The following is a 20,919-nucleotide window of genomic DNA, read 5'->3' as shown; positions in this document are numbered from 1 at the left end:
ACATGCAACATTCAAGTCGTGAAAGTCGATGCAAACCTTGATTTACCCATTTTTCTTCTTAACTGGCACAACATTGGCCAACCACTTCGGGTATTTGACTTCTTGAATGAAACATGCTTCCTTGCGTCTGCTTATTTCAGCATCAATTTGAATTTCAAGATCAGATCAAAACCTTATTGACTTTTGCTTCACAAATTTAAAGGATGAGTCAATATCGAGCTGATGGACTGCAATCTGAGGGTCAAGACTGGGCATCTCATGATAGTGCCATGTGAAGACGTCTCAGTTTACTCACAGTAAGGTAGCATAAGCCTCTTTTTAGCTAGGCGACATGATAGCCGAAATGAAGGTCGGTCTAGGGTTAGACTCATCACCCAGATTTATCTCTTCTAGGTAGCCTGTCCTCCATCTTCCAAACTTCAGGGGCTTTATACATGTGGACCCCATATTGTAGAAATGTGGTCCATCCTGCATGGAAAGGGAAATAGTCAAAATATCAAGAGGAATTGTACCGGTAAAGCCAAAATATTAATGATCCCACATGAGCATATTATCCACTCACGCCCAAAACAACCCTAAGTGGTAACATATTTATAAGATCAAAATTTTGGCAATATAACTTCCCGAAAAGATCTCAAAGGCTAAAAAAAAAAAAAGGAGATTCATGCATATTTTGTTAAGGAAAAAGTTTATATAGGGTTGCAACCTTAAAATGTAGAATTACCAATGTCCTCAAAAATCCATCAGAAAGGTTGTTTTAATGTTGAAAAACCCTCTAATTAATCATCTCGACGTCCAGATATATGAATATAAAAAAAAAAAAAAATTTTGAGTCACATAAATAGTGCATCTTGCACCACATTATCTAAACAATCAATTTTCAAGATTTTCATATGTTTATAGATCTACTTGATTTTAACCAGTTTTGAAGTTTAAAATTTTATAATTAGGGATAATGATAGGTTTTCAAACAATCATAAAAATTATTTATACCAAAATTATATGTTATGATAAAATTTGGAGGTGCACCTTAATTGGATTGTTGAATGTTGCAACCATATAGAAACCACACCATTTTGTAAAGGAAAAAGTTTATATAAGGTTGCAACCTTACCTCTACAGCTACGGATGCACCTAAAAAATCCATCGGAAAAGATAGTTTTAATGTTGAAAAACCCTTTGATTGATCATCTCGACATTGAGATGTATGACCATGAAAAAAAAAAAGATTTTAAGTCTCATAAATAGTGCATTTTACAACATATTATCTACACTGTCCCATTTTCAAGATTTTCGTATGTTTACAGATCTACTCGACTTTAACCATTTTTTAAATTGAAAATTTTATAATTAGATATAAAAACATATGTTGAGATAATCCTAAAAACATTTTACATCAAAATTATATACCATGATAAAATTTGAAGGTGCACCTTACCTCTACAGCTATGGATGGATGGGCATGCCAACTGTACCCTTTTGTAAATGCTTGAAAAGAATATCTTCTTTTAAGTTGTCTACTCTTTGGATCAAATTTAAGTGTCTAGAGGCTCAAATTCATATTATATTTCCTATAACTACTCATATAATTGGAACCCAAAAATCGAATAATCCTTTGAAGTAGCTAAATATACAGATTTCTCAAAAGCAACCCATGGGGCACACGTGTATCTTTCAGAAATTCAGACAACCAAATACCCGATATTTTATAATTTTAATGGCGCCTGCATTTTCCGAAATATGTTTTCCTAAAACTGGGCAGCTTACAAAATTAAACTTCTTTCCTCAACTAATTGTCAATTAAAGAGGGACATCTCCGTTGCATTACTAATAAATAAAGGCAAATAATTAATTAATTTCCAGACATAGTTATTCACGAGATATTGTGGTTATAAATTGCGCGATCACCAGTGCTAGGGTTCTGCTACTTCTAAGCTCCCAAAATCACCTCCATTTTTCATATTGAGAGAGAGAGATTTTAGAGAGAGAAGAGATGGGAAGAAAGTTCTTCGTCGGAGGCAACTGGAAATGCGTAGATCTTCTTTCCCTCTTCTTCTTAATCAAATGGCTATTCTTATGATGAAATTGCTCAGCATCATTTTTATGCCCTATTTCACTGTTTAATTTGAGTTTTCGTCAACTCAAATCAACGAGTTTCGTCATATACGTAAATGTCATAGATTATTAGTTTTTAGGTTTATGTAGCTTGATGTCTGATTAGTTGATTGCTTCCGCTTCTAATTTTATGGAATGACTAATTTAGTGAATGATTTGCTATTTCATAGTTATTGTGATACATTTTCCGAATTGATATGATTGTGTTCAAATTTCAACTAGTGTGATTCAATTTTTACCTTGGCATAATTTTTCACCTCGTGATGCATTTCAATGGGATCAAAATTTTGATCTTTGATGTGTATTTTGAGTTTTGGACAGTTGAAGGCTATCGAAAGAAAGAATTGATTATATGGATCGGTAATATGGGTTTGAAAACTGGACACTCCTTACCTTCTGACTGTAAATATCTTATTCCATTCAAAACGGCTATGTGATTGACGATTTATTAGATTAAATTCACTAGAATGGATACGCTATGCTTTTGGTTTTTCTCAAGTGTTTAATAGAAGATGCGTTGATGTTCCTATTCTTGGTCATAATTGAACCATTTCTGATGCAATCGATTCAGTAGAAGCTGATTCATCCTGCAATAACAAGACTTGTCCTTTTTGTTTTCAGATGGTTAAGATTTAAGAACCCACTATATTTGTAGTAAGGAGATCTTACAAAGTCACTTGGTTATTTGCCTTAATGAAAGAAATGAACATATATTGGGTTGTTTGAGGCGACTTCGTTTTTTGAAGCTTTCATTTTATTCTGGCAAGAAAACTTGTAAATTTTTCTGATCCGTGTGGGTCACATGCATTTGTTTCGGCTCACATTGATTTCTCCATTCTAACTAATATAAAGTCCTTGCAGCCCAGAACCCTGAGAAACAAGTTGCTATTGGGCTATTTTTATGGTTGGGTATTATGTATATTTTAATTTTATTTTTACAATTCTATCTGTAAAAAAATTATCTTTCCAATTTGCATCTCAATTGCTTAAAGGCTTTTATTTTCCTTTATCTTTTGAGATTTTTATTGCATAACGTGTATGGTGTTTTCCTGCTGCGCTCCAGAAAATTAAGCTCGATGTGGTTTGTATTTTGTTCTTCTTCGGGAACATAAAACTCAAGGAGAATCATGCCTTTTTCTTGAACCCTGATCATTGCTCATGAGTTCTTTCATTGCCCACTCGTCCTTTATTGGTGATATACTATCTCTTTTTGTTAGTTGTATGTAGTTTTATTTCTGTGGCCTATTATTCTTATTCAATACAAACATCTGTTGTTTTCTTAGTGCATGGATATGGCATAGTCTATTATTAGCATATGATATAAATCTTATGGCATTGTTTTATGTTTGCTTTTGGTAAAAAAGGACATGCTTATAAGTTTGAGTGTGGTTTCTGTTTGAATGGCAGAATGGAACTGTTGAAGAGGTTAAAAAGATTGTGTCCATGCTCAATGAAGCTGAAGTACCATCGGAGGACATTGTGGGTATGGACTTGGAATAAGGATTTATTTCTTGCATCTTGAATATTCTCCTGGGATTTCTGTATCTCTTTTTGGGTCCTTTCATGCATTTACTGTTTTTGCTTAGATAACTAAATTAAGCAGAATTTTTGTCCCAAAGCAACGTTTATTCTCCTTATCAAGAGAACTACTAACATTTTGTGCTGTGAGAAAGAATTCACACTGATTCCGACACACTTCTAGCCCTAAGAAACATCTTCTTAGTATTTCAAGTATGACCTAGTAGAGTTCAACTACACATGTGCTTGTTAAGTCTAGTCTTTGACTTGAAAGTTGTGTAACAAAAGTCAGTTCAACTTTTTGATAATATGCTTCTGTGCATTCTGGAAATGTTACCAACACACAACAAATCCCGAACAACGCAAAAATGGTTTCTGGAAATGTTACACCAACACGCAACAATCCCAGGCAATGCAACCTCTCCAAAAATGGTTCAAGTAAATGGCTATATATGTCTTGGGAGTCAATATGACTTGCTACATATGACTTGGGAGTCAACCTGACTTGACATGCAGCTGAGTCCTGATCCGAATCCCCTTTAAACATTTACATGATCATGGTTTTTCTGCTCATGGTAGAGTGGAGAAGTTCAGTGTGCGTCGAAGCTCCAAAAAAGTAAGGTAAAGGACGCAGTCACATGCTGCCTTTCAAAGGGTATGTAGGTTTTACTTTGGTGTATCTGTTTAGCGACTCAGATCCTACTTGGGTTGGGTGGCAAATTTATGATGAGTTTGTGAGAGTGAAGAAGGCATTTGAAGTGGCTGGGATTCTTCTTGTTGAATTCAGAGTTTTTGCACCATCTTTCTTAGGTTCACTGTTTGTTGTTGGACTTGATTAATTAATGGTATCAGATGTACTTGCAGGGAATTATTGTAACATTGAGGATTGCAATTATTTTCAAGGAGATCCTTGAGGTTCCTAGCTCATTCTCTGTCTAAGCATGTAAAAAGTAAAGCTCGAAATATGGCTGATGATGTATGCGGGAGTTCCCATGTTTGTATCATGTCCTAAAAGGAGTCACTTGAAATATTTTTGATTTAGAAGAACTTCAAATCAAGTATAACAGAAGAAAACAAAAGAAGATCATATGATCTGATAAAGCAAAATTTACTGTAAACCCTTTTTGCCAGTGCACAATGGCCACTAAATCTGTTCAAACAGAAATACGATACAAATCTCAAATCTCTGTACTGAAGAAAAAACAAGTCTCCTTAACCATATTTACAGCGATAACCAAAGTTCTAAATGTAATCCGGTTTCTATAGAAGTCCCACATCTATCCTAATGGAAATAGAAACTATTAAATCTTTTAAATGTACCCCTAATAGAAAATAGAAAGCAAGGAAGTCTAGAAACAAAAATGCTGTGACTTCCTGCTAACTAGAATGGAATTGTGCTAAAATCCACCCCATTCCATCTATGGAGCCCGATGGTTCTGGTTCCTCTGGTCGAGCTACCCCAAATCGATGTATATTAAGGCCTGTTTAAGCATATGCTATAACAATTATTGGAACTCCAAATATAACCCTGAAAAATTCCATTTCATTTGCAACATTTCTAGAATTCCGAAGGTGTCCTTGCTCTTATTTCCAACGGGTTTCCTTAATTCCTTCTGGGGTTTGGATCTTAGGACCTGGGCAAGCTTGGGAACCACATCAATTCCTCTACTAGCAGCTAATGTAAATCATTGAAAATTCATTTATCTGTAGCCTATGGGGAAAATACTACATGTGTCAAGCTTGTGAGGACAGCAAAAGGGAGCATAATAGGGAAAGGGAACCTGATGGTCCTAGTACCTTTTGAGGAGTCTATGATGTAAGAAAAATCACATGTATATAACAAAACAAAAATCACATATTTTCTTTGACAAATGAAAATGCGGAGGGTAGAGAAGGTTCATTTAAGGTCTTATCCATACTTGACAGATTGATGATTGTCTAGTGTGTAATTATTGGATTTGTCTGATGATAGATTTGTTTAATCATGTAATTTTTTCTGTGCTTGGGTAATGGGGACATCATCAATGCCTGATCTTATTTTTAGTTATTTGTATGATACCTTATTTGCTGTAATTTCTATTCTACCCTCATAAGTCCTCTCAGGATGTATTTTCCTGTTAGGCAGAGCAGTCTGGAATCTGTTGGAATATCAGCTGAGCGTTATTTGTCATATGGTGTATTTGATAGACATGTCCTTTCGCAGCGTTGTTGACGTTTTTCCATGATTTTGCTTGCAGAGGTTGTTGTAAGCCCTCCCTTTGTGTTTCTTCCTTTAGTAAAGAGTTTGCTACGTCCGGATTTCTTGGTTGCAGCACAAAATTGTTGGGTGAGGAAGGGAGGTGCTTTCACTGGTGAGATCAGGTATGTGGGAACTTGTTTTTTGAATTTTTATCTAAAATATGGTTAGTTTAAAACTTTCATCTTTTGAAAAAAAAAAATCACAATCTTCTCAATTGGCCCTTATTTGAAATGTTTAACCAATATGAGTGCATTATAATAGGAACACCTTATCAAACCTAGTGATGTGCAACCAATATGATAGGAAACTGATATAACTTTTAGAGTTTCATACAACCAAAATGATAGGAAACTGACATAACCAAAATGATAGGAAACTGACATAACTTAGGGCGCTCCCTGATTCCTTTATTTCATCAACATTGTCTTGAGCCATAATTATTTAGTCTTTTGGTAATTATTTGCAATTAGTAATTTCACGAAAATTATTTATGCTGTTAGTAATTTTATTTTGGAAAGGTTATACCTGGATCACAAACAATATATGGTTTGTCCTGCTGTTTATGGACCAATGATTCAAAATTCGATGATCCAGATCAGGAATTGGTCCCTATCGATTCGACCCAATTACTTGAAATCGGGAATTAGTCTGACTCAGATGGATTCGCCCGGTTTCATTAGGGAACCAGGTGAATCTGTTAGGGAACTGAGCCATTGGAACCTATTGAATCGCCTAGCTTCCAACCATTATATGTTTTTTTTTCCTTTTTTTTTTCAATTTTTTTTTATTTTCATGGACCAATTCTCACACTAGAGAATCGGTCCGATCTCTCGATCCTGATCAACGATTCCCTGTTCCGAAATTGATTTTCGGAAGGCCGGTTCACCCAACCGGTCTTTGTTTATGAAACTGCTATGGATAGTTCTGAATTTTGATACTAAATCAAGAACACTATTTTGGTTTGTGCTACTTTGTGAAGTTTTTGCTTCTAGGGAATTAGTTGTTTGATATGTGAATTTACAATGAAGGTGCTGGATAATGTGCTTGGGAAATAGCTGAGCCTTATTTGCACCATGAAATTCCATGTGTAATATTCGAGAAAGAGATCATGTTCTAGTTGATTATTGGAAAAAGAAAAGAGATGAGAAATATTTCAAGAAAATGCCTGTTGCTTATACTTTACAAATTTCAACAAGTGTGGCTTCTTTTGTTTATCCTACTACTACTAGTTTGTGGCACAATACTATCATGCAATACAGAAATTAGGACCACAACTGTAAGGAATAGTTTATAGTGGTGTTCCTGAATATAGGTTGCCAAATAATTACCATTTGTACTTTTACACACTTAATGGTGCTTGATTCTTTTTGCAAACTGAGGTCACACTGAGTATATGGATTGCCAATCTTTCAAGATCTGGGGTAAGTATGGGACTCCAACCATCATTATCATCTTCATCAGAAGAGCCTTTTCCCGACTATTTGGGGTCAACTATATGAATACTGGTCTGTCATTCTACTCTATCAAGGACCATAGTCTCAGTGATGCTCCAACCAACAAAGGTTAAATAAAACACTTCAAGTTTTCCAAAGTCTGTTGACAAGGCTGCATATGCTTAGGAAACTAATGATGAGGATAAAGCTATGACGAATCGACACATTTAACACTTGCTATATTAAGGGAGTCTTACTTACTTTGTGCTACTTCTCACCAAAAATAGCCAGTGTTTACTAGCATTTTCCATAAGCATTCATACATGCCATCTTTGGAAACTGAAGTATGTTTATACCAGCGGAATGTATATATTTGTCTCATGATTGTATTCTTGGCATATAGATATTCTCTTTGCACATAATTTGGGATCTTTTTTATTTTTATTGGTAGATTGGTAGAATGAGTATAGCTGAGATTAAGATGTTGAGATAGATGAGTGGCAGGACAAGGAAGGATAGAATTTAGAATCAATGCATTCAAGGGAACCTAGGGGTAGCTCCAATAGAAGATGAAATGAGGGAAAGTAGACTTAAGTGGTCTGATCATGTGGAGCTTCGGCCTAGAACAGCACCAGTTACGAGGGGTGATTTTGTTCAAGTTGAAGGCTCTAAAAGGGGAAGGCTCCAAAGGATATGGATAGAAGTACTGAGAAAAGATATGGCAACTTATGGTCCGACTAAGGATATGACCTTTAATAGAGCGAAATGGTGGAGTAGGATTTGTGTAGCTGACCCAAATGATTGGGATTAGGTTATGATGATGATGATGATTGTGTAGATTGCAAGTTTGTATGCTTGGAACTTGGTGAAGTTCTTAGTTAATTGTAAGCATACCGATTCTTTCACATTGTTTTATGGTTTGGCCTTTCTTTTGCCCACTAGTTTGGGTTTCCCTCCATTTTGAGGCTCATATTTACATATTTTATGATATAAGAAAGGATTTTTATATTAATTTCATATGAATACTACTTCATATGAATACTATTGCATGGACTCAGTTATTATACCTGTTTATAATCATTTGAATCAAAAGCACCTTGCTCACCAAAGAGAGATAAAGACTTCTCCTTTTCTTGTTAGAAAATAAGTCGTTTTGACTTGAACTGTATAATCTGCTAATTTCAAAAGCGATGGAAACTACTGAATGTTGAATGGGCAACATAGTCTTCCTTTATGGATTTTCGATCCGATGAAAATGGCTTTGGTTGGTGCAGTGCTGAGATGCTTGTCAATTTGGGGATTCCATGGGTCATTATTGGTCACTCTGAAAGAAGGTCGCTGCTTAATGAAACAAATGAGGTATTTGGCTTGTGGGATCTCTCTGGTTTACAAGTATTCCATATTTTGTTAAGCATGGCTTTCAGCACCAGTTATCTGCTTATTGTTTTTATCATCTTTTGCACTACTTATTGATCTACGAGTTGCATGATAGATCTATCGAATTGCCTGTGATATTCTTTCAAGTTATAGCTAGTAGATAAGAGGTCCTGATATTTCTTTTGACATGTGAATGCGATGATGTGTTACCACTGACTTGTGTTTCTAGTCATGGGAACATCTATTGGCCTATAGAAATAATATCTTTAGGTAATATGGAAGTCTGATATTTTCTAAGATATAGTTCCCAATCATTGTGTGCTTTCCTGACATCTTCTTAGTCTTCTGTCAAACTGGATTGAATTACTGAGCCATTACAAAACCTATTTTATTACTCAGATTTGGCTTGAGACTGCCCGCATTTGATGAATCTTTATAAGTTCTAGAAGTACCTAAAGATTTTTCCCTATCTCGAGTGGCTGAACCACATCAACACAAGCAGGCGCTGATTAACTGAGCTTTTAATCAATTGCAGTGTCTAATCAATGCTTCTTTTTTCCAAGCATTCCATAGTCATGGTTTTTGGTCTCTGAACTAGTCTTGGAAAACTAAGAACTGAGAGCCTTGCTTTCTCGCTCTCACAAAGTGGGTATGGTTGGGTGTTCTGTTGTACATTTCTACTGCACCTTGGAACATTGGTTTATGATTCAGTTTCACCTCCACATGACATGCACTCGTGACTGGGATAGTATAGGACTTTTTTTATTCTACGTCACGAAAGTATCTTTTCATGGACATATTCTTCTACTGTGACAAACTTTGAATTCTATTATATGCTTTGGCAGTTTGTTGGAGACAAAGTGGCGTATGCTCTTTCTCGAGGCTTGAAGGTCATTGCTTGTGTTGGAGAGACACTTGAGCAGCGAGAATCAGGGTCTACAATGGATGTAGTTGCTGCACAAACTAAAGCAATTGCAGGTGATGCTGATTTTAGTTTGAGCCTGTTGCATGTTCTACATACGCTTTCTTACTTGACGATTATTTATCTGCTCTTTATGGCAATGTATATCTATTATTTGAGTGGGCAGTTTTGTGTAGTTGGGTGCTTCCCATGGCCGAGACAACTTTGCTTCATGAATTAGAAAAGAAACAAAAAATGAAAATCATGACAAGGCCTTGCTTCGGTGATCAAAATGGTGTTATTGCTCCTTAAGTTCAAAATTTTCCCTAACAGAAATGAGGATCACCCTTAAGGTTTGCAGCACGCCTTCCTCTTTCTAGGACAAATGACTTCAAATTATAGCCCTTCCAGTACCTTCACTCTCCTGATACAAAAGTTGTCTGTATCCTAGGAAACTGGTTTTATAGGGGCTTTGATTTCTTTCCTGATGAAAAGAAATCAGAGGGTTTTTTATGATTGACCGAACATTTCCACATAAAATAGACTTTCTTTTTCACCCATAACTGTGTTGCTGAAAGACAAAGATGATTGGTTCAATTTTCTCTACCATGGTTATTTTGTAATTCTTTCTACGAGCCTGATGCCTCCTGTCCCAGCAATTTCTGTCTTTTTCCACTCACTAAACTTTGTAACAACATAAAACACCGGTCTGTTCATAAGGATAGTAGCCTGGTTAAAGTTTTTGGTTCTTTTGGTTTGTTGGCTTCATTTACTTATTCCATTGTGGCCGCATGGCACTCATCTTTCTTCCTCTCCTACTGGAATGCTACTGAGCCTGTAGCTTTTTGTTCTCTGCCCCTATAAAATGTTTCTTAAAAGAACTATGCAGACTGTCGTTCAATATGGCCTTCAGTACCGCCTCCATCCTCCATGTTATTTAAAAAATTCCTTTCAATTATCCCATTAATCCCCTTGCCATCTCAGTTAAGGACACCTTTCCATTAGATTTAAAAGTTGGGACAAATTTAATGCACTGTTGATATTCCTACTTTAAATGGAAGGACTTTAATCTATATATTTGATGAACAGAATTTACTAAAATTTGCGTGATGTGAATGCATGTTATGCTAATGTACTTAACATTTCCTCTAATGGCATGGCCCTAAATCTGTACATATATCAGAGCATTGATGTCCTGTTCTCATCTCAGATAAAGTAAGTAGCTGGGATAACATAGTATTGGCATATGAGCCTGTTTGGGCGATCGGAACTGGCAAAGTTGCAACCCCGGCTCAGGCTCAAGAAGTAAGTTGTTTTCATATTCATTGATTGTTCTTTTGATTGGTTAATGTTTAAATTCCTTTGACTCTTCATTTATTATTTGAACAATAGACATGATATAGAGAAACTTTAAGGTGTGCTTCTTTTTCTTTTGATTGAATTTTATAATAGATGTGCCTTCCAATTGATGGAATGTCTATTTAGGTGGATCCATTCCATGCTGTCCGTAACATTATTGTTGGGAACAAGATCGGGTACTGTTCTGGGATCAGAGCAGGATCAATGGATTGAGGATGCCTAGAAGCTCCTTATGATAGGGATCAATGTTCGTACACTATTAAGTCAACGAAACTCGATCCCTGTGTATTAGGTATTGCGTTCTTGAAATAGGTAGGATTGAGTAATAAAATTTCTGGGACTGAGATCCCTTGGTCAAGAATCGAAGTTCCCCAGTGCAATTAAATAAGGTTCCCTGCCACTGGAGCATAGTTGGAAAACGATCCAAATGTAGGCTGGAGTGAATGATAAATTTTATAGGAGTAAGCTCCACATAGTTGAAAGATGAGGCCTTTGAGTACATTTAACTAGGGCTCCCAGGCAGCGGAGTCCCTAACATTTTTGAATTAATATTAGGAAAATTGTTTCATGTGGGCTGGATCGCATTTCTACATATGCGGTCCAGAAAGTGTAAATCATCCATCTTTATCCATCCTAAAGAGGGATGCAAGTAGGTGTTCCATCTAAAAACGATGGAAACTAATGGTCCAAATGTTTTCTTACTAAAATTATTATTTTCAGTTTTTATAATTTATGTATTTTTTCATATTCATGATCTATGTTAGAGATTACATGTCCTTGAAAATTAAGTCTTAAAATCCTTCTCAAAAATGGATTTATTTAGAGGCCCGCATAGAAACTGGGTCCTTAATATTATCAAAGCTTAAACTTTTTTTAAAGAAATTAGAAATTTTGATCATCCTATAGTCTATTAAATTGTTAATTTGTTATATTAAAAAAATCAGTTCATTAGTAAATTATGACGTTATAGTTTGTCTTTTGATTTTTGTAAAGTACTAAAATTCATGGCCATTTTTTTCATTATATATATATATATATATATATATATATATATATATAGCATATACGTAACTCCTATGGGCGAAAATGAACAATGTTTTTGCCCATAGGCTCATCACCGATCAAAAAAATCAGGCAGCATGCATTTTCGACAGCCATGGACCTAGCATATTTGTGGTGTACCCACCACAGACATGCTAGGTCCGTGGCAGTCAAAAAATTCACGCGGAACGACGCCGTCCATTGCGGGTCTGTTCAATAAATTGCCATGGACATAGCAAGTCCTTGGCAGAGTGGATATGCTAGGTCCATGGCAGTCAAAAAATTCACGCGGAACGACGCCGTCCATTGCGGGTCTGTTCAATAAACTGCCATGGACATAGCAAGTCCTTGGCAGAGGCAAAACACTGTAACATTTCGCCTATAGGTTTTTTTACGTATTTCTCTCTCTCTCTCTCTCTCTCTCTCTCTATATATATATATATATATATATATATATATATATAGGGTATTGTTAGGGTGCTCACACTGTAGAACAATTTAGAATTGTATTCAACAAATTTTAGATACTTATATACCCTTGTTTTGTACATGGAGCGTTTTTTTAGTAAGGGTATTTTTTGGGTGATGTCACACCCCGCCTAATGACCAAAAGTACTCTTATTAAAAAAATGCTCCATGTACAAAACAAGGGTATATAGGTATCTAAAATTTGTTGAATACAATTCTAAATTGTTCTATAGTGTGAGCACCCTAACAATAACCCATATATATATATATATATATATATATATATATATATATATATATATATATATATATGTACCCAACACCTATGGGCAAAAAAGAACAACGTTTTTGCTCATAGGCTTGGCAATGTCTGATTTTTTTGGACGGCGTGGAAAATAGGTCCGATGCGGTTGATTTTTCCACGCGAAACCGCAACGGCTCTCTTAGAGCCATTGCGACTTTTCAGGCTAAACCGCAACGTTGCAAGGCGAAAACATTGTACACTTTCACACCATGGCGTTTTTAAGACTTTTGCTATATATATATATATATATATATATATATATATATATATATATATATATATATATAGAGCTAAGGTTAGCTCACCAACTATTACATATAGAGCTAAGGTTAGCCCACCAGCTATTATATATAGAGCTAAGGTTAGCCCACCAGCTATTGGAATAGTGTAAGCCCAACGGCCCAGATTGAATTTGGGCCGATCTAATGGTCACGACTGCATTTCATAATATAATATTAGTGTTTTTTATATAAATCCAAATAACATGAAACTTGGGGCACCCACTTTTTTCATTAAGTCGCATCTCATAAAAGTCTTTAAAAAATAATTTGCAAAAAATAATTTGACCAAAATACCCCTGAAACTTTTCAGAGGTATTTTGGTCAATTTATTTTTGTGAATTATTTTTTTTGATATTTTTATTAGATTCTAATGTTTTTAAAGAATAGACGCTCCAAATTTCAAGTGATTTGAATTTGTAGAAAAAAAAATTAGAATTGAAATATGAGATGCAATCGTGATCATTGGATCGGCTCAGATTGAATCTGGGCTATTGGGCTTATACTATTCCATCAGTCCATAGGTTGACAATAGCTTTTTCCTATATATATATATATATATATATATATATTCATAATAATAATTTGGCTAATAAGTTGGCTTCTGGTACTTGAAGCTGATTTGACGGAAGTTTGATCCCTTGTTGATGGAGCGTAGGTACGAACTATAGGATACGGTGGATCCCGTACTATTAAAATCACATATTGGTGGAATCTGGCTGCAGTATATGTATGTTCCTTGTGTTGCGAGGTATTAGAATCTTGATCCCACGACTCTTAGGACTGGGAACCCTAACATGCAGGAACTAGATCCCATAGAAGTATGGTTCTCAAGCGCATGATGAATGGAGCTTGATCCCTTGAAGTGATTGAGGTCCAAGATTCTAAAAAACTAGATCCCTTTCTGGTATCGTAGGATTGAGCTTCCAGAATGGATCACCAACCAAAGTAGCGATCCCGGCAACTGTGGTCCGTAACTAATGATTCAAACGTTGGAAGACTGAATTTTGAGTTTGAGAAGACTACCTGTTGTGCCTATGGATTAGGGTTCTAAAAGTTGGAAGCCCATACTTCCATTTGCAACTCTCCTTGAGTCCACCTGGCTTGGCAACTTCACTAGTTGCCCATCAAAAAATTGGCGAATTGCATGGCAAGTCAATGAAAACATCGGTGCGTCAGCTGGTTTTACTGTGCAAGCAACCAGGATAAATCAACCACCATATATAGCCTGATCTGGCCCAGGGCTAATTACCCTAAAAATTACTTGCACGAGCCCAACCCTGTGAACAACCTGAGACAAAACGTCTGCCCTATGTACTTGACCTATTAAAATGGTCATATCTTCTCATGTTTGTTGACTCGGGATGGAGGTCCATTTAACCCTCCATCCCCCCTCTCTCTCTGTCTCTCTCTCTCTCTGTCTTTCTCTCTCGCTTCACAAATACATGTTTATGTTTACATGCGAACACACACAGAGAGGTCCATCTAACCCTCTCTCTCTCTCTCTCTACATAGATGTTCATGTTTACATGTGAACATGCACACATCACACACACACACACACACACACACACAGAGGCTTTAGTGCTCTGTTAAGCCAACATGCTAAGAGGTATGGTTTAATTCATGTCCTTGGTTTCTTAATATTGGTAGCTTGTGTATGGATGACTATCTTCTTCATTTATTCTTCACGATCATCTGAACATTCTGGATCCCAAATGCTATTCAGGAGTTTTCACAAAATCAGAAGTACCGTGTACTAACAGTTATGATAAGTTCATAAGCTCTCTGATTGCTGAAGGATATATTCATTCAGCAGTCTATTCGTCATGATAAGCATTCTTAGAAGAATTATTCCTTAATACAGGTGCATTTTGAACTGAGGAAATGGCTTGAAGCCAATGTTAGTCCAGCTGTTGCTGCATCAACAAGGATAATTTATGGAGGTACATACCGCATGATGCCATAAGAGTTTCAAGAGAACATTTTATACTTCCTTATTATATACTTTTGTTGTCATTTGCAAGTACTATTTTGGCTTGCCCTAAGCTTTTTTGATGCATACAATCTTATTAGTGTTTTTCTTTCTTTTTTGGTAAAAACTGAAAATTAATGTTGAATAACGCATGCACACAAAAATTACTTTGATATATAAACATGCAAAATAAAAATAAAATACATCATAAACTATACATACATGCATGCATATTGAATTGTGTTGGATATGTGTCTGTGTTTTAGACACGTGTATCTGTTTGATGCTTACAACTACAAAATCTTCTCTATATAAAATGCCCCTTGGTTTGGACAACACGTGGCATGCAAGAAATTGGTTTTGGATATTCGTTCGGATAAATAATAAGTATGGTAAAGTATCATACGAACCATATAATAAGTGTACATACAACTATCAAATGAATTGTGTTCTCTTGGGTATATGCTATTTGAATTGAAAAAATATAGAGAATTTTTAGAAAATAAAAATTTTATGTTTTTGTGCTCAAAGTTTAATCTGTGATTAAAAGCAGATTTGTAAATATTAGATATCAAAAATACTCATTGATTTCTGATAGAGTAATTGTATAGTATGTTCTTAAAGGAGCATGTTATGCAAATTTTCAAAGAAAAAAAAACTATAGCGCAAATTTCCAAAGAAAAAAAAACTATAGCAGTTATTACTTGTGACGTGCCAGAAGCATATAACAAGTACACATACAACTATCAAGTGAGTTGTGTTCCCTCAAGTATATTCTATTTCAAATGAAAATAATAATTTTTAGTACTAAAAGTTTTTTTTTGTGATTAAATGTGGATTTCTAAATATTAGATCTGTGAGAGCATGTTATACAAATTTCCAAGACAAAAAAAGAACTATAGCATTTATTATGCGTGTGGCAAAAGTAACAACAATTACTTCATAATTTTACAAAATGACTGTTTTCTTTAAAACAATGACACTTGAGTCCTTTATTTCTTTAATAAAATGCATCACTACTTAAAAAGGAGTATCTAATAAAAAAATAATTTGTAGTGCAGATTGAATAGAGCATATCCAGTTTAGTAAGTTTTTGCATTTATAGTATCTCCTAATATTTGTTTAAAAAGCTACAAATATATATACAAAAGGTAAAATTTCTCTTAAAATATAAATCATATTAAGAGTAATTTGCTCTACAAGTATAGTTTTAAAAATCTATCGATAAATATAAATGCGTTTAAATTGATAAGTATATCTATAATTATAATTCAAAATAGGTACGAATTTTAGACCTATTTTGGATTATACTTATTTTGATATTTCTAACCTATAATTATAATGCAAAATAGGTATAAATATACTTAGAAAGTATGTTTATATTTAAAAAAATGGAGAGAGAGAGAGAGAGAGAGAGAGAGAGAGTGGAGAAACGTGGGAGAGGGAGAGAGAGGAAGAGTTAATGTATTTGCATGTATGGGGGGTGGGGAGAGAGAGTGGAGAAATGTGCGAGGAATAGAGGAAGAGAAAATTAAGAGAGTGAGAGAGAGAATGGAGAAACATGGAGAGAGAGAGTTGAGGAGAGAGAGAGAGATGTGGGAGAGAGAGGAAGAGTTGACATATTTGCATGCATATGGAGAGAGAGAGAGAGAGAGAGAGAGAGAGAGTGTAAGAATTTGGGAGGGATAGAAATGAGATTTTTACCACTAAAAAGTTTATGGGGTGTGAGAAGAGAGAAAAAGAGATGCAAGAGAATTAAATGGACTAAAACCAGTAGAGAGGAGCCTACTAAAAAGAGAAGCTGATGGTAAAATTTGAAAAGGAGGCAACTGGTGAATCTAGATTCATGATAAATCAACAAGAGAGGTCTACTATAAGGTAAGATGATCTTTATTTTCTCTCAACCCATGCTTTTATTTAGGAAAATCAATGCTCCAGACCTTATGATTTCTATAGTGCATTTTGCTTCTAGAACACATATGCAAAGCACGTGCATTTTGCTAGTTTTATTGAAAGGCATCTACCATGAACCAGATTTTAATGGAGAAACCACCACTAAACTAAACTGATAAAGATTACAATGTGTACTTTAATAAAACAAAGGCTAGTCGAAGCCTAAACTCAGAGTCTTTAGTGCACAAGTAAAACTGAAGTAAAAAAACTGAGAAAAAATTTATGAAAAGCAGCCACTGGTTAGAATAGAGTTTTTCTACCAATTGAATTTTAAAAATATCAATGTAATGGTTTGAAATCTAAGACTTAAGTTTATTATTTAGCTCCCATTTCCTATTGAATTTTGAAATCTGAACCTTATGTTTTATTTATTAACTGGGTATTATTTTTTATTTCATTTCCTACAAAAAAGGATAAGTCTGTAATGCATTAAGCATGTTGCAAAATCTATCAATCAATGTTTGAAAACCTGGAACAGTTGAATGTAGTAGCCATTCAAGAAACCAGTCCGGATCAGCGAATTGCTGATCCGTATCGGCGATCCAGCTGAGGGAATCGGCCAAGATAAAATAAAAAATAAAGATAATTTAAAATAAAAAAGGGAACAGTTCTCTAATAGAACTGCTCAGTTTTGGTAAGAGAATTGGCTTTTGTCAAAGGGCCGCGTTGTTCCTGTCTCCAACGATTCCCGGTTGGATCGGGCAATTCCGATCCAACCTGGCGATTTTTAAAACATTGGTATCAATTATAAAATGCATGTCTCGACATCTACTGCCTAGTCAAGGTATGTTAATTCATGATTGATTTATTCATTTTGTATAAACCAGTGAGTTATTATAAGGACATGGTTTCTATGCGGCCAACCGCATATTGTATAAATGTGGGCTTGGCAATAAATATATTTTTTAAATATAATTTGATCATAGTTTTTAGAGAATATAGAATCTTTAACATGGAGATCTTGAATATGAAAAAAATAAATAAATTGAAAACTAGAAATACTAATTCTATTAAGAAAACATTTGGCCCATTAGTTACACTTGTTTTTAGGTGGACCACCTATTTGCATCCATCTTTAAGATGGATACTTTATACCTCCGGACAACATATTATAGGAATGCGGTCCAGCCCGCATGAAACAATTTTCCTTATTAAAATTCAAAAATAAAGAAATATGATAAACTATTTGTTAGCAATCATAAAAGCTGTATTTATAAACTAAATTATTTAGAAAATGCGAGAATTGGTTCTGCTAATAAGTACTGAAAAAGCCAAGAAATTAATTGTTATGTACTTTGAAGTCTTTCCATGGGGCATTATGAGCCAAAACTACCATGGCAACACCAAACATCTGGGACAGTCTTAATTTAAGGGTTTTGACATAAAAATTGATGCTCGAGTATCCTGGCTTGTTCTGCTAGTGCTATGGCTTAATTGGCACTGCCATAATACCCAAAGTCTTCAGAATGTTGTAACCGAGATGATTCTTGCAGGCTCTGTGTTTGGCTTGATTGGCACTGCCATAATACTCTTAAAGTCTTCAGAATGTTGTAACCGAGATGATTCTTGCAGGCTCTGTGAATGGTGCAAACTGCAAGGAACTGGCGAAACAGCTTGATATTGATGGATTTTTAGTTGGTGGAGCTTCCTTAAAGGTTTGTTGAGGCTCACTGATTTACAGGACCCCATTTTCTCTTACTGAAGTGTTAGTAACTTTTTTTTCTTAAAATCAAGAGATCACTCCTTTGTAAATATGGAAATAGATTTTTTATTTAGCAAAAGTCCAAAATGTTTAATTTTCCTAGAATACAATAGCCACATCAAATGGATAATGGATATATGTCCTCACAGACTAACTGGGGATTCCCCATATTCTACTGAATACTGTAGGCTCTCTTCGTTTTTGAATTCTGGTTGTGTTCTGGGGGGTCACCCCAATTTTTTCTGGAAGAATTGTATATGTGTCCCTGGCCAGGCATGTTATGAATTTTGTATGGAAACACTTGAAATATTTTTTGTTGGCTAGGTGAGATTGATTGAAAATAGGGATTGTTTATAAAGAAACTATTATTTACCTTTTGTACAAGAAGGTCACAATCATTTTTGTCGTTTAGATTTCAAAATGGGTTGTTGTAAGAGTGTGTCATTGATTAGACACAAAATTCCAAAAAAAAATCTGGGACTGACTTATCCCAAGCCATCCAATTTGACATCTAATGAGTGGGAATAATTATGACCTTGTAATAAAAGATAAATGGTCTCTTTGTAGACAATCCATTGAAAATATTACATGAATAACATTACTTTTAGACAAATTATTGGGAAAAACACTGACATATTTAATGAATGATGCGTAATCCTTGCTGGCAAGGTGGTTTTGCTGATCCTTTGTAATATTGCAGTCTACAATGTATATTATTTTGTAAATTTCTTGAAAATTTATGCTGGTTTACTAATTTCTATCGAATAGCACATGCTCATCATTTTATATTTATCCCTTTTATGAGTATCTCCATTCCACCTAAACAAGACAAGTAGGCATTTATCTTTCGAAACTTGAAAGGCTGGTCTCTCTCTCTCACAAATTCAGACATTGCTCCGAAAGGCCCTTCTCTCACTGATTTCTCCCTTCATGATCTCTTTCTCTCTCTCACAAAGGATAATTTTGTTTCCTGAATTTGGTACAGCCGGAATTCGTGGACATTATCAAATCTGCCACAGTGAAGAAATCTGCTTGAGTTGGCTTTGATGTGCATAAAATCTTCTGCAGGAGCACAGTTGCAGAGTCTAATGTTTGAGTTTGTAGTTTCGAGGTATGAATAAATTCTGATCTCACTGCTGTTTTCATGCGCTAAACAGAAATTGATGGATCTTTCTGTTTCTTATATAAATCACTTACCCGGAAATGACTTGGACTGTTATATTAATTTAATTGAGTGGTAATAGTGATCAATCTTAGACTTTTGGTGTGATTGGTATTTCTTCCTATTTCAGCAGTGATTTTAGATCTTGGTTAATTGGGAAGTTACAGTTGTTGGAGGGAATACCATCTAAGTTCCATTTTTCGGTCTGTATAGATCGCAAAATGGTGACATCTTAACATTTTTTATAGACAATAACCCCGAAAATAGAAGTAACAAAGGATAGGTTTGGGTTTTTGATTTCTGCTTCAATTGAGCGATGAAATACCTGTTTTTGACTGGTTTTAGGTAGTGATTTCTCCACTCGTTTTGGACAAGGTTGCCCTGCCCACCCGTTCCCTGGGCTCTCTCGCTTTCTCACACACACGCACGCATTTGTCATAGCTGATGGAGAATCTCACACTAGCATTCTCATTAGGTTATTTACCTGCAAGTTCACAAACGTGTGGAGGAGAGGGTTGCTATTGTAATTTCTCATTAACTTGTCAGGGGATATCTTTTTCTTTATTTTTTCATTGACGGTTTACGTAGCAGAGGAAAAAAATCAATGTTAATTGAAAATTAGTATATTTTATTTTTTGAGGAAGCCACACGAGTGGTAATGTGACCGAGGAAGTACAAACACGAGTGGTAATGTGAAGTGCGAAATCTGGTAAGGTATCTTCATCGAGGATCGAACCCGAAACTTGCCGCAACCACTTAACCTCGATGCCATTTAACATTTTATGCAAATAGGAAGGTTATATAATATGGAAATGTATACAATGAGATCCATGCCGTTAGATTTGAAATTGAGTGGTTGAAGATGTCATTGTTTGGGTACAAAGTTTAAAGTAAATTTTTTTTATTATGATTTATGACATTTGAATCTATTGGATTACATATTCAATTGTTAAAAGTGATAGTGATGTCTTTGTATTGAAAGTAAAAAGTCTTATAGTATACGATTTCATATGGGGTTGAAAATTTTTTGGATCAGGTCTTATACCCTCTTATTTAGATTCGGAACCAAATAGTAAAAATCAAATTTGGCTTTG

At 35.1% G+C, this 20,919-nt stretch overlaps 1 protein-coding gene across 2 annotated transcripts; it reads left to right on the top strand.

Moving 5' to 3' along the window:
• The first annotated feature begins 1,909 nt into the window (after positions 1-1,909).
• On the top strand, positions 1,910-20,813 carry TPI (triosephosphate isomerase). Of its 2 annotated transcripts, XR_966724.3 has the most exons (10): positions 1,910-2,032; positions 3,523-3,598; positions 5,871-5,994; positions 8,580-8,664; positions 9,528-9,660; positions 10,794-10,888; positions 14,901-14,979; positions 18,534-18,616; positions 19,649-19,774; positions 20,171-20,813. XR_966724.3 is itself a non-coding variant. In XM_006846138.4 (9 exons), the coding sequence occupies exons 1-9, from the start codon at positions 1,994-1,996 to the stop codon at positions 19,697-19,699; spliced, it is 765 nt and encodes a 254-aa protein (XP_006846201.1). In that variant the 5' UTR covers positions 1,910-1,993; the 3' UTR covers positions 19,700-19,933. The 2 variants fall into 2 exon arrangements, 1 of the variants encoding a protein (XP_006846201.1); XM_006846138.4 differs by lacking the exon at positions 20,171-20,813 and having other exon boundaries at positions 19,649-19,933.
• Positions 20,814-20,919: the final 106 nt, after the last annotated feature.

This window comes from Amborella trichopoda, chromosome 8 (assembly GCF_054954075.1).
Source record: "Amborella trichopoda isolate Santa Cruz 75 chromosome 8, AtrichopodaSantaCruz75HAP2 v2.0, whole genome shotgun sequence".
NCBI classification, from domain to species: domain Eukaryota; kingdom Viridiplantae; phylum Streptophyta; class Magnoliopsida; order Amborellales; family Amborellaceae; genus Amborella; species Amborella trichopoda.
This window is presented reverse-complemented; position numbering and strand designations above follow the sequence as displayed.

Bases quoted from the DNA above. Each gene is read 5' to 3' on its own strand.
- TPI (XM_006846138.4), top strand. From the start codon at position 1,994: ATGGGAAGAAAGTTCTTCGTCGGAGGCAACTGGAAATGC. The intron at 5,995-8,579 runs GTATGTGGGAAC...TGGTTGGTGCAG, and splicing joins GCTTTCACTGGTGAGATCAG to TGCTGAGATGCTTGTCAATT. The intron at 9,661-10,793 runs GTGATGCTGATT...TTCTCATCTCAG, and splicing joins ACAAACTAAAGCAATTGCAG to ATAAAGTAAGTAGCTGGGAT.